At 45.5% G+C, this 26,103-nt stretch overlaps 1 protein-coding gene across 3 annotated transcripts; it reads right to left on the bottom strand.

Moving 5' to 3' along the window:
* Positions 1–492: 492 nt before the first annotated feature.
* Positions 493–20,773, bottom strand: NKIRAS2 (NFKB inhibitor interacting Ras like 2). Of its 3 annotated transcripts, none has more exons than XM_073572368.1 (4): positions 20,751–20,773; positions 7,998–8,095; positions 6,247–6,488; positions 493–4,407 (listed from the first exon to the last, which is right to left on the bottom strand). In XM_073572368.1, exons 2-4 carry the CDS (start codon positions 8,089–8,091, stop codon positions 4,168–4,170), a joined length of 576 nt encoding a protein of 191 aa, XP_073428469.1. In that variant the 5' UTR covers positions 8,092–8,095; positions 20,751–20,773; the 3' UTR covers positions 493–4,167. The 3 variants fall into 3 exon arrangements, with proteins under 3 accessions (XP_073428469.1, XP_073428468.1, XP_073428470.1); XM_073572367.1 differs by lacking the exon at positions 20,751–20,773 and adding an exon at positions 13,549–13,700; XM_073572369.1 differs by lacking the exons at positions 7,998–8,095; positions 20,751–20,773 and adding an exon at positions 13,549–13,624.
* Positions 20,774–26,103: the final 5,330 nt, after the last annotated feature.

The raw sequence follows: 26,103 nt of genomic DNA on the forward strand, positions 1-26,103 counted from the left end.
GGGAGAGGGGGTGGGACATGACCTTTTAACCTCTCATGTGCTTTTCCTGTCCCTGAAAGGAGGAGGAGGAGGACATCCTCCGTGGTGCTGTCAGGTGGACGTCCTGGAAAAAAGGGGTAAGTTTTATTTTGTTTTCTTATTCAATATTTTTAGAAACTTTTTAAATACATTTCACTTATGCTTTTCGTTCTCCTTGGAGAATTGAACTTGTACTATATATTGCAATACTTCAATATTGTAACAAATAGCAAAAATATCGATCTCCCCAGGCAGGTAGGAAATAAGAAGTCATTTAAATTCAGCCATCAGTGTCATCAAAATGGTTAAACTGAAGCAATTGGACCTAGCTCCGGTCGCTGCTGTTAGAGAGAGACAGATGCCCGGTGTGTAATACAGTTGGCACTCTCACAGTATGGAGTGGCTCAATTCCTCAGTATATGTACGTCATAGACAGGGTTCAGGGTAGGGTTAAAATAAAACAGAACAATAAAATCAATATGTGGAATGGATTTTATCAATATAACTTCTATAACAAATGTTTCAAAATAAACATCAGTAAAACGTATACAGAAAAAAAAAAGTTAAAATGGACAAAATCAGCAGAGCTCTGTCCTGCGTATCTCTCCATATTATCACAGACAAAACGATTATCGGTAGCGACTGCTCACAACTGACTACATCAGCTAAATAAATGATGTTCATAAGTGAACCTGCTGTTGAATGGTACTTTGCATACATGAATACATCAAGCTTTGAAATATATATTTCTTGCCTTGCAGCAACCTCTTGTCCCCCTGTAATATTTAGAAACCTGCTCAGCGACCCTAAAATCAATTTAGTGTAAAACAGTAAATAAAGAACAAGGTGGTGAGAGAGGAGGGAGATGTAGCTGCAGTATCTCACAAAGGGGCATTTTTATTATTTATTTTATTTGGGCACCGGTGCTCAGGAAGGATATTATGGAACTAGAGCGGGTACAAAGGAGGGTAACAAAGTTAATAAGGGGAATGGGAAAACTACAATACCTAGAGAGATTAGCAAAATTAGGATTATTTAGTCTAGAAAAAAGACGACTGAGGGGCGATCTAATAAACATGTATAAGTATATAAGGGGACAATACAAATATCTCTCCGAGGATCTGTTTATACCAATGAAGGTGACGGTCACAAGGGGGCATTCTCTGCGTCTGGAGGAGAAAAGGTTTTTCCACCAACATAGAAGAGGATTCTTTATTGTTAGGGCAGTGATAATCTGGAATTCCTTGCCTGAGGAGGTGTTGATGGCGAACTCAGTCGAAGGGTTCAAGAGAGGCCTGGATGTGTTCCTGGAGCGTAACAATATTGTTTCTTACAGTGATTAGGTTCTTTAGAAGGACGTAGATCTGGGGACTTATTCTGACAGAATTTTGTAGGCTGAACTGGATGGACTAATGTCTTTTTTCGGCCTTACTATGTTACTATGTAAAACAAATCTCTGATCTGCTTTAGACACTTATGACTTGTCTGATTAGAAGACATGGCATTGCTGATAAAAGATTGTCTTACAAAGCAAAGGGATGTGGCTTATGGTGTGACACAATGTTACAAAAAATTGAGCCAAAATGCGTTATACATTTTTGGAACAAAGTGAGCGAACTAATAATGTGATGTAGACAGATTTATCAAAAAGCATGAACCACTTTGATAAATGCAGCACATTTTAAACTTGTGAAGTCTAAATTTGCAATGTCTAAGGGTATGTGCACACGTTCAGTATTTACGGCAGAAAAATCTACTGCGAAAAGTGGAATGTTAGCACGGAAACGTTGCATAAAATGCTTGTTTTTTCCCCCATTCATTTTAATGAATGAAAAACACTGCAAAATTGCTGAAAGAATTGACAGGCTGCAGATATGAAACCGCTTCAAATTGGCAAGGAAAATGTAAGCAGCGAGTGCAAGAGATTTCACAAATGTCACTCTTTTTGCTGGTGCAGCAAAAACGCACAATAAAACACGGAAAAATGCTGTGTGTCTGAGAATCAGACAGTTTTGATAAATATGCTCCAATGTTTCAGTTAAACAGTATGATATTGGAGCAAAGAGGGACCAAAGCACAGCTCTTACATCATATGAGGAAGCCCCTGCCCAGTCGGAAAACCAGGATAATTAAAATATGCAGGTTAGAAACAACATCTAAATCTACAGCTGCCAAGGGAAGCATTGATATTTTCTTTATAGCGAACCTGTCACCAGGTTTGGCCGATATGAAGCAAGGCCACCACCTTTCAGGCCCGATATACAGCATTCTAAAACACGACCTGAAAGAAAAGAAAAAGACCTTTTACTATATTCACCTGCGGGGCATCCGAGGGGTGTCGCTGGTCAACAGGGCCGAGAAGTATGCCTGCACAGGAGCGTGATGCTGGAGGACACTGTGTGATGACTTGGGAGGCGTCATCCACATGAAGCAAGAAGGAGTACGGCATTGAATGAAGATGGGAGGCAGTGGCCCAAGACCAGCGACACCGCTCAGACTTGACCGCCCCGCAGGTGAGTATAATAAGCTCTTTTTCTTCTCTTACAGGTCGGGTTCTGGGCAGATATATAGCATTATAGAATGCTGTATATAAGGCCTGAAAAGTAATGGCTGGATCTCATATCAGTCAAAAGTGGTGACATGTTCCTTTTATCGGTAAGTATTTATTGCAACTATCCGTCATGCAGTATAGACCATAAGTCATGAACATCACAAAATAATATAAACCACATGTAAGGCACAAAATGAAATAGAGCGCCAACTAAACAGTCTCTTTACATACATATTTTAGAGTGTTGGCAGAGAATGATACTTGATACTTTCATAGACATGTGGATTCACGGGTCCAGGTTTTTTTTTTAACTGTATTACCAATCCTTAGAATAAGTCATCAATAATAGTCCACAGCGCTAGCAAGAGCGACAAAGCCTCTTTAAATAGCTGATGAGCAGCGATGCCAAGAATCAGACCCACACAATCTAATTACAGGCCAGCAGTTGTAAAAACCTGGATAATATACTTTTAAAAACTACTTTGTTTAGTCTTTTCTGTAGAATTTTAAAAAAAGATACATGGAATAGCTGTAATGTATACACTGGAATGGGGACAAGTAATAAATGTATTTCCGGGCTGCAATGTGCACAAGCAAATACATTAGGGAATTGCATTATATCCAGAAAAAACTGCATCCACAAACTATTGAGGTTTATGGTCTGTCCATGAACAAAGACTACAGACGTCTCAGTAACCTCTATATCCTTTTGTAGCTGAGGATTCCCCCATAGTAACGCCTGGGCCTCTCTGACCTTTCCCGGCGCCTGTGCACTGCAGGACTTTGCTCTGCCCTCAACAGGGGAAATAAGTACACCTGCGCAGGAGTGCGATGCTGGTTACCCATGAAGCAAGCAGGAGGGCGGTGATCATAAGAAGATGGGAGGCGCCGGACCCGGACCTGCGATACTCATCGGACAGTGTAATAAGAAAAATAAGTTTTATCTTTCAGGTTGGACCGGGGGCTTATCTACAGCATTATAGAATGCTGCAGATAAGTCCTGAAAGGCAGCGGCCGTAACTCTCATCGGCCAAACCTGGTAACAGGTTTGCTTTAAACGGACTAATGAACCCATGCAAGTCTTATCCATCATAGTGGCAATGAAGATATAAAAGTGAATTTGCCATATAAGCAAAAGGTGAAGTAAAAGATACTGAAAAGCATTACAGAATGTAAGAATAATAAAAAACAAGATTGCATCATGGCTGTTACCCACTCCTGCATGTCTTCTTTATACTCATTTTACACTGAATAGCTAAAACCACAAGTTTTCTAGATCATTCACATCGATCTTTTAGCCACAATTCATTAATGATTGGCTCTGTTCTAAATCCGAAGCACGGACACAAGTGAGGTTCACAAAGGTAGAGCACATGTCAGTAAATAATACACAAGTCTTTAAGGATTCTTCCCAGAAATTAATAGGCGATTACCAGTAGTCGAGCCATCCGTGCTCCGATGAGATAACAATCTGGGGCAAATCCTCAATGTTGCACCCAACAATTGATAGAGTCTGGAGGTGAATGTGTGAGGGTGCTGCATGCAGTGATGCTCTCGGTCTTCAATGTAACCTTCTCTCTCCAAGAGGTCATTCACATCTAGTTGTCCAAAGAGCCGCTGCCTTTGTTCCTTCGGCTTAGCGGGAAGGCTGATTTGTTCTGGGGCTGGGTCATTTTACTAGCCAGGAAAACAAAAGGCTCAATCAGGGTACGCCTCTCACCCACTGACACTTCCCACAGTTTCACCTTTTCGCCCTTGGCCCATTGCTGAGCGGCATCATGCTCCACTCCCCTCTGCTCCTGGAGGTCACATTTGTTCCCCAAAACTACAATAGTGACCTAATAAGTGAAAAGAAAGTAAGTGAATACGCTGTAAAATTAAGAGTGGGATATAGTAAGGAAAAGCAAACGGCACCACAACATTATATATCCAGTATGCTGTTCATCCTCCCGAAGAGATCACTAAAGCGACCACACTAACTGTGTACAAGAAGCACTGTAAGTAAGATCCAATACTAACAGATCAGTCTCAGTTGGACTTTTCATAATAGGTTATGTGACTGTCTGCTGGCATTGGCAGGCTGCTGTATTAAAGAGAACTTGTCAGCAGGATTGTGCACAGTAACCTACACACAGTGTCGGGTCGGCGCCATTATACTGATTAACATGAAACCTTGGTTGATGAAATCAGTCTTGTGGCTGTTTCTTAATCTTTATTTTCAGTTTTATGTTAATGATATGCCTGTGCCCAAAGGCGGGGTTCATGTATCTGGTGCTCTGATTAGATATTCATAATGCAGACTGCGGACACGTCACTGATCCCTCACTGACCTGCCCCCTAGTTTACATAATGAATACCATCACATACTGAATAAAAAAAAAATACACTTCTGCATTCATGGTTAATGGGCACTTAATCCCTTTTGCAGATTTACTTGAGCAAGGAAAAAAAAAAATCTCTGAGAGCTGCTACTGTGCAGGCGAGGACAGCGCCATCTTGGTGGAGGACATTTTTTCTTCTCCAGCAAGATGGCGCCGCCAGCACCACAGCAGCTATCGAGCTATCGGATCTCTATACAAACCGATAGCTGCTACTGCTCAGGCGCCCCGGGCGCCATTTTCAAAATGACTTTTTTTCCCCTCGCTCAAATAAATCTGCAAAAGGGATTAAGTCCACATTAACCATGCGATTATGCTGCAGCGCAGGTGCAACGACCAGAACCTGCCTGCACAAGCATTTTTTTTTTTATTATTCAGTATGTGATGGTATTCATTATGTAAACTAGGGGGCAGGTCAGTGAGGGATCAGTGACCTGTCCGAATATCTAATCAGAGCACCACACACATGAACCCCGCCTTAGGACACGGGCATATCATTAACACAAAACTGAGAATAAAGATTAAGAAACAGCCACAAGATGGATTTCATCAACCAAGGTATTATTTTCATTAGTATAATGGCGCCGACCTGGCACAATTCTGCTGACAGGTGCCCTTTAAAATGGTAATCTAAGCCATTTATGATTTGCACGGGAAAATCTGTGTTTATTCATCGACCAGAGGTGGTCAGGTCTACAATACAATGCTGCATCTGTCATACAAGTGAATGGGAGTTATGGAAACAACATGGACGCTGTATTAAACTGTTTTTGTAGCCACCGCTGCTAAACAGAGAGGTATTTCCATGTCAGCCAGCTATTTACATTACCTGTACGGCAGCAGAATACAATGCGAACTTGCAGCAACTCAGATTAATTCTGGTAGTGATTCTTAAAAGAAAACAGAATCTCCTATCCTGCCTCTGTTAACCAAACCAGTCGCTTAGTTCACTCCTCTCCCATCCGACAAATGCCCATCACCAGTTGGCTTGGGCGCTTTAGTCCGCTAACTGAAGGACTCCCAGACTATTTTTAAGGCTCTCCATCAAGTACCATCTTGTTGAGGAGAACATGCATGGACTTTAAGGAGTCATTAGTCTGCAGTCACATAGAGTAACTTCAGACTTTCAACCCAAACCTGGCAAACCCCTTTAAACCCCCAACAATCAAACACAAATCTACCCTGGTGATCAGTACTAAAGGTTGGTAACACCTTTGATAAAAGTAAACAACATTCAAAAACTTTATTGCAAATTTCTGCTTCATCAAGAATAATCCTCTCAGACTGAAATCACGTTACCTCCTTCTTATCCTTGGATCTATCAATCTCCTTCTTCAGAGCCTCTACCCGTTTGAAGGAGTCCTTGTTATCCACACTGTACACCAGAACGTATCCATCAGTGCCTGAGAAGCAATGTTTAGGGAGCTCAGCTCCTTCCCTTAGTCCTCGTGTATCATAGAAGCGAACCTGCTCCCGCACGCCCCGGTCCGTCTCAATGGATCCAATGTATATATCCTCCTGCGTCTCCATCATGTCTGATCCTGTAAGACAATAATGCACATTAACATTTGTAAAAGAGAACACTGGAAAATAATGTCTTCCTTCCAGAAAGCAGACCATATGTCAGCCATATTTACTTCCATAGAGCTGAACTGAAATACTACACTTCCTGGGCGCTGTGGACAGCAGGGGCATCTGGAAGAAGGCAGCCATGTTTTTTATCTCTGCACAAACAGTCTTTTGTTTTTTATTGTAATATATGTTCATCCTCCACTACGGACACTGGACCACCAGTAGATCCCACTGCGTATGGCAGCTAACTTACTGTCTATAGGTATCTAATGCCAGGTTTGCACAAATGCCAAGTGTGGAGAAACGGGGTCAGTGGGTACTCTCGTCCGCTGGCCCGGCTGCCTTTAGCAAGACTGAATGGACCAGTGTTCATCCCACTGAACGCCTGCTGTCTTTTCCCCTGTGGGCAGAACACTACACAGACAACAAAGGGTTAGGGTAAAACAGTGTGGCAATACTTTATTGAACCACAACACCCAGTAGCAAACAGAACAATCCCAGCAATTACCCCAAGATGGTGCCAACTACATGGTCTCAGCCTTCCGCTGACTCACCGGGATAATGGTAGATGATATGTCAGAGGTCCCAGGGACGCTATTCCATCTGTGATACACACAGAGAAGAGGTAACGACAAGCGTAGGGAGTTAACCCAGAACAGTCTATACAGTCTGTACAAGGTCCAAAGCCAGTTGACACAAGAGTCACCACCTGACTTATCCAAGCATCTTCATGGAACCAGGCGACCAGCGAGTCCCAACTCTGCCGTTCTCTAAACAGTCCCATGGATAAGATCTGTATCCTTCCTACCGGAGCCAAAAACCCCAAGGTTGTTACCTATGGAACCATAGATCCATGTCTCTTGTGATGGTGCCATGATGAATTGACTACAGTCCTGTCTCTCGTCCATTGAGCGTTTTGCAGAATGTTCCTATTGGTAGCTCCGTGTGATGAGATCTCAGTCTTTTTAAACCCGAGGCATGAAAGCTATTTTTAGAATTACCCTGTGTCCTTCAGTACACCCTCACATTCTTTCCCTCTACTTTCGAAGTCAACAAACTGGCTCCAGAATACAATGCACAAATAGCATATCAGCACACCGCAACAAACAAAGATAAACAAACACTATGTTATATGGTATATTAACTTACAAGTCACTATTACAGACTTACACAGTATGTTAAATGGTACATCAGCCCGCAAGTCTGTCCTCCTGACCCACCAGAAATCAACACGCAAATCCAATATACAGATAAAAAGTCAATTCTTCTTGGTTGGCAAAAACAAAGTCGTCTGGGTAATTAAGATATACTCTGTTTTTTTCACACCAACTAGTCTACCAGCATTGAAGGGTGGAAGGAAGAGAATGTACCAGAGAGTATCAGAAGGAGAGCATGAAGCTCCACTCTATTAACCGTGACTATGCCCGCATCAATTCAATTTCTCATCATTCAGAAGTAGCTATGCCAACTGAACTTACCAACCACATGATTTCCGTAGAGCAGCTGCTCCAAGATGGAGGTTTTACCTACTGAGTGTTGCCCACACAATACGACCTTGCAGCTTTTCCCCATTATTCTAAATAAGAAAGTAGAAAACATAAAGGATCACAGCACAGTACTAGAAACATAAGCCTTCTTCAAATAGCCAGATTAAGCACAGACCTGTACTGACCATGTGCACTATCCAAGCCACAGTCAGTGACACAGGAAGAGGTATGGGGGGGTAATAGGCAGATGCAGAAGAACATCAAGTAGGGAATTTTATAGGACACACAGATTGACCACTGGTGTAGATAAAGGTTTACTGGAAGCAGGGCTGTGGAGTCGGAGTCGTGGAGTCGGAGTTAGTTTTGGTTGGAGTCGAAGTTGGTAGAAATGTACCGACTCCAGCTTTAAAAAAAATGTATTAATATTTCATAATTGAACTTTCATATGAATTTTATAAATGTTACTCAAATATATATGTTCTATCAAACTATGAACAACAGTGATAAGCTGTTCTGCTGGAGATAGAGACATTTCTTACTTCTTGTGTGTCACTGTTCTCCACTGCCCTTATCTAATCTTATACTTGGTTAACCTCATGCTGCCCCAACCCCCCTACTTACAATGTATGAAACTGAAAGTGAAAATGTGTTGCAAATTCTTAGTAGTAAAGCTCCTCCTCTAGACTAGATCATACTAGGTGTGCGCCTTCCAAGCATCTCACAGCTGCCTGCTACTCAGAAGAGGAAGACTGTAAGAAGTATAATCCTTTCAACAAACTTTGCATCAGTTAACTGTGAGTACATGAGGAATAATAACAGTATTACTGACCACTATATCAGTTGTACGACCTGGCAATAATTTTGTACAATTGTTTTTAGGAAAAACAATTGTCATTTGGATTGTGAATGCAGAATTAAAAACCTGAGAATGTCAAAGAAGCATCACATTAAATCAGCTGTATTTGAACATTTCACCATCACTCAAGATAGAAAACATTATGTCTGTCAGTGTATGACAAATGATCCAGACGAAAACAAATGCTGTGAAGCCAAGATGAGTGCATAGTCAGGCAAAGATAAAAATGCTCCTACCAGAGCTTCTAATCTAAAGAGACATTTACAGTGCTTTCATCCAGAAGTACTGAAAGCAGTGGATGAGAAAGACTGCATCCAAACCAATGAACCAGTGCCCAGCTCTTCCAGCCAAACAAAGGAGCAGAGAACTTTGCAGCCATCAGTTGCAAGATATTTTGTCAGTGACAAAGTTACTGTGACAATGACAGTAGATACATTTAAAAAACAGATCATAGAGCTTGTTGCAAAGGATAGTGTGCCTATTTCATTATTTTCACGACCAGCTTTTATGTGTCTGAATGGGGAAATGGCCCGCAAGCTTGGTGTTTCTCTGGAGAGAGAGAGAGTATTAGAAAATTAGTAATCGAAGACGCTTTTAAACAAAAGGAAGAACTTAAAAAAACTCTCAAGGGACGCTTTCTGTTTCTTAAAATGGATGCCTGCACACGTCACAGAGTGAACTATTTTGCCATCAATGTCCGATTTGTTTGTGACAAAAATGAAATAGTTACCAAGACATTGGCAGTAAAAGACACCAAAGCTCATCACACCAGTGAGTTTCTCCAGGTCTTGGTGGAAAAGGTTCTGCAAGACTATGAATTTAAAAAAGAGCAAGTTCTGTCGTAACTGACAATGCTTCAAATATGATAAGTACTATTAAGCTAATGAATGAGAGTAATGGTGGTGACCAGCAGCTAGAAGAACATTCTGGGTCCACAGACACAGAAATGTTTGAAATAGAGGAACACAGTATTGTAACTGAGGAGCAAACTGAAGTTGCTTCAGATGAACAGCAACATGATAGTTTAGATGATCTTGTTGAAACTGTGTCAATATGTTCTTTCATTCATCACATGCGCTGTGTTGTGCATACGCTACAGCTGGCTATAAGAGACAGTCTGCAAGAAGGACATGCTGCTGCACTGATTGGCAAGGTGAGAAAATTGGCTACTGTTGCCAGAACCCCTAAAGTTGACTCAATTTTGAAGAGACGTGCTGGAAAAGGGGCAATTATTGATCAAGCCACACGATGGGGCAGTACTTACTTAATGATTCAGCGCTTGGTTGAACTGAAAACCTTTCTTGTAGACATGGCTAACCCTCAACTGACGCTAAATGAAAGTCAGTGGAATCAGGTGACTGAGCTGGAAAAATTGCTAGAGCACCCATTTACAGTGACTAAAAAATTACAAGCAGAGGACTTAACTCCAGGTATTTTCTTAAAGGAGTGGAAGAACCTGATGTTTCGCCTGTCCCAAAGAGGAGGGTTAATTGCAAGTGGCATTGCTACATCAATGAAACGGAGAGAGGAGCTACTATTACAAAATAACATTCTTTTGGCAGCTGTTTATGTAGACCCAATGCATCGGATTCTTCTAGATGATCAACAGCTAAGTAAAGGAAAAGAAGCTCTGTTTGAAATAGCAGTAAGGATGAAAGGGTTGCAGAACAGTCAGGAGGAACAAGAAGAATTTGGTCGTCCTGCCACATCTTCACCCTCATCATCAACTGATGAAGAATTTAATTTCGAAAAATATTTGGATCACAAGGACCGTGCAAAGCGTTCCCGCATAGAAGAGTCATCCCCATCAAGGAACACAGCCAGTACATTTCAGCAGAATTTTTCATGTGCACTAAAAGAAATTGAGAAATTTGATCGTTCATCAAAAATAACAGTGCAACAAGCGATTCCTCTGTATCCTGACATTGTCAGAGATGTTGCCCGAGTGGTTACTGCTTTGCCACCAACACAAGTTAGTGTAGAGAGGTTGTTCTCTGCTCTCAAAATAATTAGATCAGATTTGAGGGCATCCATGAAGGAGGATCTGACAGAGGCAATACTTTTTCTGACGACAAATTTATAGATTTCTTCTTATTAACTGCATAAAAGTGTTTATTGCATATTTACTTACAGTTTAGAAAAGTTTATAAAAGTTATTTGCTATATTCTAATTGTATTCTAATAAATGTAGTTTTTGCTCTAAGTGGTCTGATTACTTATATGATGGTGAGAAACTGAATAAGCACGATGTTTAATATTTTACAACAGTAAATTTGTTGTTATGAATTGGCCATTTATGAAGGAGTCGGAGCCCGGAGTCGGAGCCTGATAAAATCCAGGAGTCGGAGTCGCAACTGTGGCTTACCGACTCCACAGCCCTGGTGGCGACTCAGCGGTGGACCCAGGGATGAATAAAGTGCGGCTTGTTTTTTTATAATAAACTGCAGCCAAGGCCCAAAATTTCCTGAAACTTGACAAACTCTTTAAAATATCGAAATGCAGTAACTTGCAAGGAAACAATCACGATAACACATTTCTTTTGCAAAAAAAGTGAGTGTTCATCATGATTGCGTGGTTTCCTTGCAAGTTATTAGACTGGTTGCTATTGGTAACATGGCCACACCACGGTATCACACATGAAAAAATGACTAAGTATGGAATGGACAAGGCAACTGTTAGGTGGATTCATAACTGGCTTAGTGATTGGACCCAAAGAGTGGTCGTAAATGGCTGCACATCCAGTTGGAAGAATGTCTCAAGTGGGGTACCACAGGGCTCTGTCCTGGGCCCTGTATTGTTCAACATCTTTATCAACAATTTAGATGAAGGAATTGAGGGTAAACTGATTAAATTTGCTGATGACACAAAGCTAGGAGGGATAGCTAATACTAGAGGAGAGAGAGGATTCAAAAAGATTTAAATAAACTGGAGAAGTGGGCAGCAACTAACAGAATGGTTTTTAACAGGGAGAAATGCAAAGTACTACATCTGGGCAATAAAAATGAAAAAAGTATATATAGAATGGGAGGAATAGGGCTAAGTGACAGCACATGTGAAAAAGACTTGGGTATACTAATAGATCACAGACTGAATATGAGTCAACAGTGTGATGCAGCAGCAAAAAAGGCAAATGCAATTCTAGGATGTATTAACAGAAGCATACAGTCTAGATCACGTGAAGTCATTATTTCCCTCTACTCCTCTTTGGTCAGACCTCATCTGGAATATTGTGTCCAATTTTGGGCACCACATTTTAAAAAAGACATCAACAAACTGGAGCAAGTTCAGAAAAGAGCGACCAGAATGGTGACCGGTCTGCAAACCCTGTCTTATGAGGAAAGGTTGCAGGATTTGGGAATGTTTAGTTTGCAAAAGAGAAGACTGAGAGGAGACTTAATAGCTGTCTACAAATATCTAAAGGGCTGTCACATTGTAGAAGGATCAACTTTATTCTCATTTGCACAAGGAAAGACTAGAAGCAATGGGATGAAGCTGAATGGGAGGAGACACAGATTAGATATTAGAAAAAACTTTTTGACAGTTAGAGTGATCAATGAGTGGAACAGGCTGCCACGAGAAGTGGTGAGTTCTCCTTCAATGGAAGTCTTCAAACAGAGGCTGGACAGACATCTAACTGGGATGATTTAGCGAATCCTGCTTTGAGCAGGGGGTTGGACCAGATGGCCCAGGAGGTCCCTTCCAACTCTACGATTCTATGAGATCAAGTGAGGGTCCAACATCTTCACCAGCAGCCCTAGATAGTGACCAAGGGTCCTGGAGTGCAGTCTGTGCCGGCTGCTCCCCTCTCTGCCCCAGGATGGGGACGTTACCTGTGTGCGGCTGGTTCTAGTAACTTCTGGCTTTGGGCAAAGCAGGATGATGCTGTGTCACTATGGATAGTGCACCTATGGGGCCCAGCGGTGGCAGAACTTACCATAACCTATATGAGGCACTACTGGAGCACAGCCCGTACTGTGCCTGTGGGGGAATCAGCAGGCACCACACCTGTGGGGATTAGCGGGCACCACCCCTGTGGGGGGGGATCAGCGAGCACCTCGCCTGTGGGGCAGGTGGATCAGTGGGCAACACACCTGTGTGTGTGTGTGTGTGTGGGGGGGGGGGGGGATCAGCGAGCACCTCGCCTGTGGGGCAGGTGGATCAGTGGGCAACACACCTGTGTGTGTGTGTGTGTGTGTGTGGGGGAGGAAATCAGCGGGCACCTCGCCTGTGGGGGACCAGCGGGCACCTCGCCTGTGGGGGACCAGCGGGCACCTCGCCTGTGGGGGACCAGCGGGCACCTCGCCTGTGGGGGCCAGCGAAGGTGAACTTTGTATAATGCATAAGAGGCAGTATGGGGGTCTGGCAGACATCACTTATATGGGGCCAAGCGGAACTTACCATAGCCCTGAATTAGGCACTACAGGGACACTGCTATACCAAATTAATGAGGGCTCTGTGGATGTCACTATGACACATACGTCAGGGCATTAATGACCCCACATACATAAATAGTATCTGCCTGCACAACCACACACTTTCCTACAGCACTGCCCCACTCCCTCATATAACAGGGAAAACAACGGCAGCCTGAGCTCTGCCCCTCTCCACATGATGATACAGGTGACCACACGGCGGCTCGGTGCAGGAATACCGGAGGACATCGCCATCACCACAGGCGGCACGTACCTGCGCTCGGTAATAATCAAGAGGAAGCTGCAGACATTTCCTGCTTCCTGCCAAACAGATGAAACTGGAGCGCGCAGCGCGGACACAGCGCCACCTAGTGACGATAGTGGGGGAGAGCAAAGCTTAGAGACTCTCAGGGTGCGCATGTGCAGGCTGGGGTTGGTTCCCTCACTCACTGCTGTCCGCCACCATTTCTTGTTATAGGTCTCCCTCTAGGCCCAGAGAACTGTGACTTTCTCCAGTGCCACATGACTGCACGATGCTGAAGTCGGTTTCTTATTTTCTGCTTTTTACAGGTTTAACAACGAAAATAAACAAAATAGAGAAATAACAAACAATGCCGCGAGGTGCCCTGATGTGAATATGCTTAAAAACACCTACACAAATGATAAAACTGGCACAAAAATGGGGCATCAAAGTGGACACTGAAGGGGTGAAAGGGTTAAATGACTTTGGGCCACTGATCTCACACTGCAGGCACACAGATAGTGATGTCCCACTTCTAACTGTGGACTCTCCAACCTGGCCCAAATGGGTCCTGGGCATCAGAACTGGCAAAGTGGACAAACAGCCAATTTTCACAGATTGGAATAAGTGACTGGTGTTTTTCAGGGGTTAAATTACTTTGATGCCAGTTCTGATGCCCAGAACAAATTTGGGCGAGGCTGGAGTGACCTGAATTTCATGTGGGCCATCACTATGTATGTGACGCTGGTGTGTGATCAGTAGCCTAAAGTCATTTAACCCCTGAAAAAACACCAGTTACTGTATTTTTCAGATTAAAAGATGCACTTTTTTCCCCCAAATTTGAGGGGAAGATGGGGGTGCATCTTATAATTCGAATATACCTTACCCGCCGCGGTGGGGCAGGGTCCCGGGCATTACTGCTGGAGGAGGCAAAAGTGGAAGGTTGCTGCAGGCTGCAGGCCACAGGCTGGGATGAGGGGGTGTTTGGAGGTGCGACTCTGCGGGTGTTTGGTGGTGCGAGGGCTCCGACAACATTTTGTGATAGCCCGGGGCCCCTGCACTTCCATGTTTTACATTGCGGTGCACTCCAGAAAAATGGCTGCTGGGTGCAATGCATGCACAGATGGAGATCTCAGCACCAAGATCTCAGGAGATGAGATCTCAGCGTCACGATCTCCATCTGCATATGCGCCCCCCTAGCAAAGTAAACCATGGAAGTACGGGGGCTCCAGGCTTTCACAAAATGTCAGTGGAGCCCCCGCACCACCGAACACCTGCAGCGTTGCATATCCAAACACCCCATTCTCCCAGTCTGGGGTTCACAGCATCGCCACACTCCTGCCTCCGCCAGCAGCAACCCTCGGACCCCGCTTCTCCGCAGCCACCACCCCCGGTAAGCAATAAGATGCATGGATTGTAAGAAGCACCACCATTTTATTAAAAAGTTAAAAAAAAAAGTTATTTTTTCCTATTTTTCTCCTCAAAATTTGGGATGCGTCTTATAATCTGGTGCATCTTATAAACCGCAAAATACATTACTTATTCAAATCATCAAAATTGATTGTCTGCCCACTTTGATGCCCATTCTGATGCTCAGAACACATTTGGACCAGGCTGGAGTGACCTGAATTAGATGTGGGGCACAATCTGTGTGTCTGCAGTGTGGGAGATGTGGTCCAAATTCATTTAACCCTTTCAATAACACGCTTCTGTGCCCATTTTTGTAGCTGTTTTTTAATTGCATGCACATCAGTGCACCTCGCTGCATTGTATTTTGTTACTGTAATTTTTTATTTTTGTCATTAAACCTGTAAAAAACATAAAAAAAGAAATTGCCGAATAAGAAACCGAATTTAGCCCTGAATAAGAAACTGGACGAATAAGAAACCAACTTCAGCATTGTTCTGACTGCCTCCTTTGAGAATTATGGGGGTAGCTGAGACCCCAAAGAACATGATTCGGGTCGGTTTTTATCGTCCCCATTCATGTGATCGCCGTTATTCACCGACTAACGGCGATCAAATAAGAAAAGTATGATTTATAATCCACTTCTTTCTCCTCTGATATGATCTGACATATGTGAGGAGAGAAATGGGGTCCCCTGAGCCCACCACGGTACCTTAGGTACCGGATCAGTCATCTCCCGGTCCCCCTCCTTGCTTCTGCAGAAAGAAAATACACAAGCGCAGTGCTCCCACCAAGATCTCCCTGCACACAGCAACAGAGGAGAATTTTCTCATTAGCTGCTGGCTTTTGATTACTGTGATAGACCCTATCACAGTGATCAAAAGCCCCCAATATTTGCAAATATGGCAGCACTTGGGCTGTGCCTCTCTCTTCTCTCCTTGTAAGGCTGAGTGCAGACGTACTTTTTTGCCCTGTGGATTTTTCCGCGCAGAATGGAAGAAATCTGCAGGTCAAATGACCTGCATTTTTCCTGCGGATTTCTTCCATTTTTAATGCGCTTTTCTTGCCGTTTTTGTGCGGTTTTCCACTGCGGTTTTCCCCCTGCGGATTTGGAGACAGGGGAGGTGGAAAAAAAAACACACAAAAGAAGTGACATGCTGCGGATTTTGTACCGCAGGAAAACCGCGTGGAAAAATCTGCAGCGTAGGAAAACCGTGCGGAAAAATCCGCAGCGTCTGCACAGCGTTTTTTTTTCATTGACTAACATGCTACTGTACATCACAATGCGGATATGCAACGTTTCTGCGCGGTAAAATCCGCTGCGGATCCGCTGGATATCCACATCTTGTGCACACAGCCTAATTGTTCTGGGAGAGAAGAGACAAAAAAAAATCAACAAAAAATCATTTCTACATCCGCAAACCCCTAAACCTCCAATTACCCACCCCCGCACTGCTAATCCCCGCATCCCCTTTGTCAGAGGATAATAAGAAAAAATATAATTTTTTTTTATGATTTTTATTTTTTCAAATTTTTTTAAGTTAGGGTTACGCTTATTAGGGTTAGGCTACTTTCACACATCAGGTTTTTGCCGTCAGGCAGGATCCGGCTATTTTTAGAAAAACCGGATCCGGCGTAAATTTTGGAGAACTGAAGAAACGGATCCGTTTTTCTGCCGGATCCGTCTAGCAGGTTATATCTGTTTTCTGGGGCCTGGCCAATTGGACCTGAGCATGCGCAGACTTAAAAAAATGTATCCGGTGGCCGGATCTGTCTTTTTATGGATCCGGCGCATTCCGGCGCCCATAGTCTTTCATTGTGGCAAAAATCCGGAAGCGTCGGATCCGGCGCTGTCCGGTTTTTCGCCGCAGACAAAAAACGTTACTAGAGACGTTTATTCCAGATGCCGGAATCAAAATTTTTGCTGGATCCGGCAAAAAACGGAGGAAACGGAAGGCCATGCGGCGCGATCCGGTGCTAATACAATTCAATGAGAGAAAAACTGATCCGCCGCCTGATTTCGCCAGATCTGGTTTTCTAAAAATAGCCGGATCCTGCCTGATGGCAAAAAACTGATCTGTGAAAGTAGCCTTAGGGTTAGGCTTGTTAGGGTTAGGCTTATTAGGGTTAGGCAGTAAAAAAAATACTAGTGTTAGATTAGCGTTTGTTTTTTGGTAGGTAGGCAAATAAAGAAATGGTCCGCAGAACATTTAGTGCTGAACAAGCGTACAGAATGCTTTTCTTCAGCAGCTCCGGCAGTTAAACGAATTCTGCCTCTGAAGTAGAGCAATTTTCAGTAAGGGACAACAACTCTTCCTCCACGGGATCCCACTATCATGCCCATCATGCCGGCCATGCTGCTTGCGCTGCATGATCCCCATTGTTATGCCTGTCATGCCTCATTGTCCCCAGGTCCGGGTCCCTGAGGGCGCCCTGCGGGTCTCGCCAGTGTGTACAGGCGCACCTCATGACTGTGATGCCGCAAGACGCATGGAGCAGTGTGTACGCACGCCTTCCCTCATGGCTGCACACTATCGCTAGGTAACCATCCGTCTCTGCTTTGATTCAGCAATCCCCTGTATTCCTGGAACCCCTGATCATGTGACCTTTAATATGTTCCAGCACTGTCGGATTCTGCAATCCGCTGTATTCCTGGAACCCCTGAGCATGTGACCTTCTCTATGGTCCAGCCAGTCTGATCTAGCAATGCTCTCTATGACCCTGGAGGATCGGAACCGGAAGTCCTTCCCTGGTCCTGACCCGGAAGTCCAGGTGCTATGGTGCTATATCAGACCGCCCCTTCCTATGGTCGGGGCCTGAGTATCGTGTTGCTTCCCTGCATGGCTGCTTGGTCTGCTCGGTCGCTCCCTGTATTCTGTGCCCCTGCACTCTGCTCTGTGGTGCGTCTCTGCACACGCTCTGTGCTTATACTCTGACTCTTGTCTCGTGCCATGTCTTGTGTTGTCTCTCATGCTGTGTTTGCTTTTGCTATGCTTTGCCTTTAAGTACTTACTCTGTTCTCTGCCTTTGCCTGTTTCGCTATGTTTTGCCTAAGCTCTTCCTTGCCTTGTTGTTCGTCCTGTATTCCGTGTTTAGTCTCAAGGCTCTGTCTTGACCCGGCTCTGGGCTCCGGCCTACGCTCCGCTGCTAGACTCTGTCCTATGGTGCTCTCTAGCACACTCCCTGACTAGTCTCAAGGCTCTGCCTTGACCCGGCTCTGGGCTTCGGCCTACGCTCCGCTGCTAGTTCTATGTCTCTGTCCCGGACTAGTCTCAAGGCTCTGCCTTGACCCGGCTCTGGGCTTCGGCCTACGCTCCGCTGCTAGTTCTATGTCTCTGTCCCGGACTAGTCTCAAGGCTCTGCCTTGACCCGGCTCTGGGCTTCGGCCTACGCTCCGCTGCTAGTTCCGCTCTCTGTCCTGAACCCTGACCCTAGCGTGCCCTCTGCACGCGCAGGACACCAGTCCTGACCTTCAAAGCCCAACGTGTTCTCTAGCACGTGTGGGACCCGCTGCTAACCTTGTACCCTGGCGTGCCCCCTAGCACGGCCAGGACCATTCTTTGTACCATGTCCCTGGCATGCCCTAGCACGCGCAGGACCTTGAATCTTGAATCCTGGTGGCTTCCTTAGCGCGCCGAGGACCTTGGACCTTGAACCCTGGCGTGCCCTACACACGCACCCTGTCTTGTGCTTTGAACCCTGGTGTGTCCCCTACACACGCATCCTGCCTTGAACTTTGCCTTGGACCCTGGCGTGTTCCTTAACACGCATCATGTTTTGAACCTTGTCGTGTCTCCTTGCCTGAACCTTGGTTTGCCTGCCAGATGCCCGGAACCTGCCAATCGCTGCTAGAGATCCTAAGCCTGATGTCTGCGGCCTGATGTCTGGAGCTTATGTCCGCATCCTGATGCCCTGATCCTGTCGATCGTTGCCTGCTGTCCGGAGTCCGACGTCATCGTGCCTTTGCCTGTACCCAGGCATACCATCTAGCACGTATCATGCCATGGACCTTGGCTCCTGCACGCACCTTGCTGTGTTTTCCCTGTGTTTTCACGTCCTGTACCTGATGTTACCCTGAAGTTTTCCTTGATGAAGATACCTTGAACTTATGTCTTGTCTTGTTTCCTGCCCGTCCCTGGTCGTCAGACACTCACATTGTGTCTTCCTTGAGCCGGCCGTCTGGTTCCAGCAGTTGTGGTGGCTCACCCCTTTGGTCTTGCCCCTGACACTCCCTGTATAGGGGGTGGTTCCTCACAAGGTCAGCTCGCCCTCGGTGGGTGGGTGCCATGACCCAGAGGGTCCATGCTAAAGAAAAGTCGACTCAGCTAAAGCTGACTCTTCACACCGACGGCCTGATGGTAGCGGAGTTGGTAGTCACTGCTGATGCCTTCAGAAGCAGGATCAAGTGCCGCAGTCCCCCCACCTTTGTGGTATCTTGAGAGTTAATTTTCCCCTCAAATTCCACCTTTTTCTGCAGCCCCTGCAATAAAGTTAAATGTCACCAATTTTACCCCCTTTGATATTTTCCAAATTTTCGTTAGCCCAGAAGTCCTACAATTGATCGCCCACCATACTAATTTATATGCCCGACAATATATCTCCCAAAAACCCACTGCCTTTCGTTCCTGTTCCTGGATCCCCACAATAGTCCCCGAAATAAAAAAAAATTTGTGGCCTTACCCTGAAATTGGGATTGGTAAAACCCACACTCTGCTCCTACTGGGCAACACACTGCTTGTTCCTGCCTGTTGGGGTGCTACGCCTCCCTCCCCGTGTGCTGCTGTCCTCGCTCTCCATGTCCTCCTGCCAGGTTGGGTCAGTTACTATGTCATCCACCAACTCGGATTACACTTCCACACCCTGGTTCTCCACCTGACTTGCTGGAAGTTGTGTCTCATCATCGTCCACCTCTTGTGACATGTTCCCACCAGGGGTGGATTAAGGGTAGCCAGGGCCCGGGGCAGTTCAGACTCAGTGGGCCCCCCTCGTCACGTGACGAGGGTCACGAATCGTAGAGCCACACTCTACATAGAGAATAATGGGGCCTCCAGCACCGACCTCAACCCGCAGAGCCCCACTCTACATAGAGAATAATGGAGCCTCCAGCACCGACCTCCACCCGCAGAGCCGCACTCCACATAGAGAATAATGGAGCCTCCAGCACAGACCTCCACCCGCAGAGCCGCACTCCACATAGAGAATAATGGAGCCTCCAGCACCGACCTCCACCCGCAGAGCCGCACTCCACATAGAGAATAATGGAGCCTCCAGCACCGACCTCCACCCGCAGAGCCGCACTCCACATAGAGAATAATGGAGCCTCCAGCACCGACCTCCACCCGCAGAGCCTCACTCCACATAGAGAATAATGGAGCCTCCAGCACCGACCTCCACCCGCAGAGCCGCACTCCACATAGAGAATAATGGGGCCTCCAGCACCTACCTCCACCCGCAGAGCCGCACTCCACATAGAGAATAATGGAGCCTCCAGCACCTACCTCCACCCGCAGAGCCGCACTCCACATAGAGAATAATGGAGCCTCCAGCACCGACCTCCACCCGCAGAGCCGCACTCCACATAGAGAATAATGGAGCCTCCAGCACCGACCTCCACCCGCAGAGCCGCAGTCCACATAGAGAATAATGGGGCCTCCAGCACCTACCTCCACCCGCAGAGCCGCACTCCACATAGAGAATAATGGAGCCTCCAGCACCTACCTCCACCCGCAGAGCCGCACTCCACATAGAGAATAATGGAGCCTCCAGCACCGACCTCCACCCGCAGAGCCGCACTCCACATAGAGAATAATGGAGCCTCCAGCACCGACCTCCACCCGCAGAGCCGCACTCCACATAGAGAATAATGGGGCCTCCAGCACCGACCTCCACCCGCAGAGCCGCACTCCACATAGAGAATAATGGAGCCTCCAGCACTGACCTCCACCCGCACTCCACATAGAGAATAATGGAGCCTCCAGCACCGACCTCCACCCGCAGAGCCCCACTCCACATAGAGAATAATGGAGCCTCCAGCACCGACCTCCACCCGCAGAGCCGCACTCCACATAGAGAATAATGGAGCCTCCAGCACCGACCTCCACCCGCAGAGCCCCACTCCACATAGAGAATAATGGAGCCTCCAGCACCGACCTCCACCCGCAGAGCCGCACTCCACATAGAGAATAATGGGGCCTCCAGCACCGACCTCCACCCGCAGAGCCGCACTCCACATACATGGCTGCTCTCAGTGCTCTGTGCTGTGCGCACAGGACCTGTGATGAGGTCACAGGAGGGGAGGAGACAGGGGTCACATGATCGGGGGCCCTGACACCTTCCCTCCTGTGATCTCATCACAAGCCTTTGCACGCTACCAGCAGCATCAGCGTTCACGCTACTTGTAGATGCTGCTGGTAGCAGAGCACATAATGCCGCCCCCACGGTCACTCACTTTTAGGTGGGGAGAAGATGGAGTGCCATTGCAGCAGCCAGCAGGAATGTGGTGGGGGCCCCCTTAGAAGCTCTTGTGGTGGGGGCCCCGGGGCTGAAGCCCCGCCTGCCCTGCCTATAATCCGGCCCTGCGCGGTGGCGGATTATAATGGGGCAATTTACTGGCCTGGGCTGTGGGCCCCTTAACCCCACTGGGCCCGGGGCAACTGCCCAAATTGACCTCATTATAATCCGCCACTGGTTCCCACCATTGCCTTTGTGTGACCGTGGCTGCTCAGATATTTGGGCATCGCTACCTGCGATCTCCTCTTGCCCCACTTCAAGTTGACTGGGCGAGAGGACCGAATCTATAAATGGAAAACTGAATAGTTCTTCAGAGTGCCCAAGTGTGTGATCGGTTGTCTCCGGGCACTCGGCATGGTGGGAGGAAGGAGGATCAGGGTGAGAAATATGCGGTCCAGACTCACAGCTACTCGGACTTGACTGTGTGGAAGACAGGGTGCTGGTGGTGGTGGAAAAGTGAGTGGAAACATTATCCGCTATCCAACCAACAACCTTTTGACACTGCTCTGGTTTCAATAGTGCAGTTCTGCGATCCCTTATGAATTCGGACAGGAAGGTCATGCTTGAAGATGTCGGTGTTTGTTGTGGCACAATTTCAGCTTGCCCATGCACCATCACATTCACTTCCCCTTCCCTTGCCACGCACCTTGCCCATTTTAAGTGGACTACAATATTTTCCACGTTCATTACAAATGGCTGAATTGGTAGCGAACTTGTATGTGATCCTTGTGTGGGAAAACCACACTTTAAAATATCTGCACTGTAGGTAAAAATTTATTTTTGGTTATCAAACTGGTGTCAATAACTAGGGTTAGGCTAGTTCCAGACTAGCGTTTTTTGCCAGCAGCGCACGCCGCAGCTAAGCCCCGCCCCCTCCGGTCATCTCCGCCTAGTATTGCACACGGCTGTATGTGATCTGCACACCCTATCTTTAGCATAGGGTGCGCAGACCGTGCGCTAGTAGAATTTTGCGTGCGCTGCGCCCTTTTGACGGTGCTCCGATTGCACCAAAATGCAACATGGTGCATTCGGCGCGCACCGTCAAAAGGGCGCAGCGCACGCAAAATTCTACTAGTGCACGGTCAGCGCACCCTATGCTAAAGATAGGGTGTGCAGATCGCATGCAACCGTGTGCGATACTAGGCGATGACCGGATGGGGTGGGCAGGGGGCGGGGCTTAGCGGCGGCGTGCGCTGCTGGCAAAAAACGCTAGTCTGAAACTAGCCTAAGACACAGCAAAAACAGTAGAATGTACGCCTGAAATGCCACAACTTGTAGCCCATAGATAGATCAGGCGTCTGACAGAGATACCACACTGTTCAATATGTGGTCTGGATTTATTTTTTAACCCAAAATAGTGTATAAACCTAGGGTAACAGACAGCAAATACAGTAGAACGGAGGCCTGAAATGCCACAATTTGTAGCCCACAGATAGATAAGGCGTCTGTATACCACACTGTTCAATATGTGGCCTGTATGCTTGTTTTTTACAGAAAAATACTGTATAGAATTAAGGTAAGACACAGCCAAAAAAGGTGAATGCAGGCCTGAAATGCCCAAATTTGTAGCCCAGAGATAGATCAGGCGTCTGCACACTGTTAAATATGTGGCCTGTAATTTTTTTTTTTTGCCACCAAAATTGTGTCAATAATTAGGTTATAACACTACAAAAAAATTCTTTGTAGGACTGAAATTGTAAGATATTTAGCGCAATGTTATGCGATGCATGTGGCGGACAAAACACAGTGTTAAATAGATGAACTGTAGCTAAATATTTTTTGGCAGCTAAATAATTTTTGGGCAGATAAATATTTTTTTGCCAGCTAAATATTTTTTTGCCAACTAAAATTTTGTCAGTAAAATGGTGTCAAATTTTTTTATAAGACACTCCAAAAAATAACACAGCGCCACAAAAAATGCCAGAATTTTCTGCGCACTCAGATGTGATGCCTGGGACGGGCAAACCTATTTAACCCCTTCACTACCAAGGGTGGTTTGCACGTTAACTCCCGGGCCAATTTTTACAATTCTGACCATTGTCCCTTTATTAGGTCATAACTCTGAAACGCTTCCATGGATCCCGGTGATTCTGACATTGTTTTCTCGTGACATATTGTACTTCATGTTAGTGGTAAAATTTCATTCAAATAACTTGCGTTTATTTGTGAAAAAAACAGAAATTTGGCGAAAATTTTGAAAATTTCGCAATTTTCCAACTTTGAATTTTTATGCCCTTAAATCACAGCGATACGGCACACAAAAAACTTAATAAATAACATTTTCCACATGTTTACTTTACATCAGCACAATTTTGGAACCAAAATTTTTTTTGTTAGGAAGTTATAAGGGTTAAAAATTGACCAGCGATTTCTCATTTTTGCAACACCATTTTATTTTTAGGGACCACATCACATTTGAAGCCACTTTAAGGGGTCTATATGATAGAAAATACCCAAAAGTGACACCATTCTAAAAACTGCACCCCTTATGGTGCTTAAAACCACATTCAAGAAGTTTATTAACCCTTTAGGTGCGTCACAGGAATTTTTTGAATATTTAAAAAAAATGAACTTTTCACAAAAAAAATACTTCAGGTTCAATTTTCTTTATTTTACCAAGGGTAACAGGAGAAGTTGGACTGCAAAAGTTAATGTGCAATTTGTCCTGAGTACGCTGATACCTGATATGTGGGGGGGAACCACTGTTTCGGCGCATGGCAGACCTCAGTAGGGAAGGAGCGCCATTTGACTTTTTCAATGCAAAATTGGCTGGAATTCAGATCGGACGCCATGTCGCGTTTGGAGAGCCCCTGATGTACCTAAACAGTGGAAACCCCCCCAAGTGACCCCATTTTGGAAACTAGATCCCCCAAGGAACTTATCTAGATATGTGGTGAGAACTTTGAACCCACAAGGGCTTCACAGAAGTTTATAACGTACAGCGGCACAGTTAAAAAATCATATTTTTTCCACAAAAATGATCTTTTCACCCCCATTTTTTATTTTTCCAAGGGTAACAGGACCCTAAAAGTTATTGTGCAATTTGTCCTGAGTACGCTGATACCCCATATGTGGGAGTAAATTACTATTTGGGCGCATAGCAGAGCTCGGAAGGGAAGCAGCGCCATTTGACGTTTTTGGCTAGAATTGAGATCGGACACCATGTCGCGATTGGAAAACCCCTGATGTACCAAAACAGTGGAAACCCCCCACAATTGACACCATTTTGGAATCTAGACCCACCAAGGAACTTATCTAGATGTGTGGTGAGCACTTTGAACCCCCAAGGGCTTCACAGAAGTTTATAACATACAGCCATACAATTAAAAAATCATATTTTTTCCACAAAAATGATCTTTTCACCCTCAATTCTTATTTTTCCAAGAGTAACAGGACCCTAAAAGATATTGTGCAATTTATCCTGAGTGCGCTGATACCCCACATGTGGGGGTAAACCACTATTTGGGCGCATGGCAGAGCTCGGAAGGGAAGCGGCACCATTTGACGTTTTTGGCTGGAATTGAGATCGGACACCATGTCGCGTTTGGAAAGCCCCTGATGTACCAAAACAGTAGAAACCCCCTACAAATGACACCATTTTGGAAACTAGACCCCCCAAGGAACTTATCTAGATGTGTGTTGAGCACTTTGAACCCCCCAGTGCTTCACAGAAGTTTATAACGCCCGGGCGTGAAAATAAAAAAATCGTATTTTTTCCACAAACATCATCTTTTAGTCCCCATTTTTTTTATTTTCCCAAGGGTAACAGGAGAAATTGGACCCCAAATGTTGTTGTCCAATTTGTCCTGAGTACGATGACACCCTATATGTGGGAGAAAACTACTGTATGGGGACACGTTGGGGCTCGGAAGGGAAGTAGTGACGCTTTGGAATGCAGACTTTGATGGAATGGTCTGCGGGTGTCATGTTGCCTTTGGAGAGCCCCTAATGTACCTAAACAGTGGAAACCCCCCACAAATGACCCCATTTTGGAAACTATACCCCCTGAGGAACTTATCTAGATGTGTGGTGAGCACTTTGAACCCCCAAGGGCTTCACAGAAGTTTATAATGCCCAGGCATGAAAATAAAAAAATCGTATTTTTTCCACAAACATGATCAATTAGTCTCCAATTTTTTTATTTTCCCAAGGGTAACAGGAGAAATTGGACCCCAAAAGTTGTTGTCCAATTTGTCCTGAGTATGCTGATATCTCACATGTGGGAGAAAACTACTGTATGGGCACATGTCAGGGCTCGGAAGGGAAGTAGTGACGTTTTGGAATGCAGACTTTGATGGCATGGTCTGCGGGTGTCATGTTGCTTTTGGAGAGCCCCTGATGTACCTAAACAGTGGAAACCCCCCACAAGTAACCCCATTTTGGAAACTAGACCCCCCTAATGAACTTATTATCTAGATGTGTGGTGAGCACTTTGAACCCCCAATGCTTCACAGAAGTTTATAACGACCGGGCGTGAAAATAAAAAATATCGTATTTTTTCAACAAACATCATCTTTTAGTCCCCATTTTTTTTTATTTTCCCAAGGGTAACAGGAGAAATTGGACCCCAAAAGTTGTTGTCCAATTTGTCATGAGTACGCTGATACCTCATATGTGGGAGAAAACTACTGTATGGGCACACGTCAGGGCTCGGAAGGGAAGTAGTGACGT

This window comes from Dendrobates tinctorius, unplaced genomic scaffold (genome assembly GCF_039654945.1).
Source record: "Dendrobates tinctorius isolate UK_male_01 unplaced genomic scaffold, ASM3965494v1 ptg000032l, whole genome shotgun sequence".
NCBI lineage: Eukaryota > Metazoa > Chordata > Amphibia > Anura > Dendrobatidae > Dendrobates > Dendrobates tinctorius.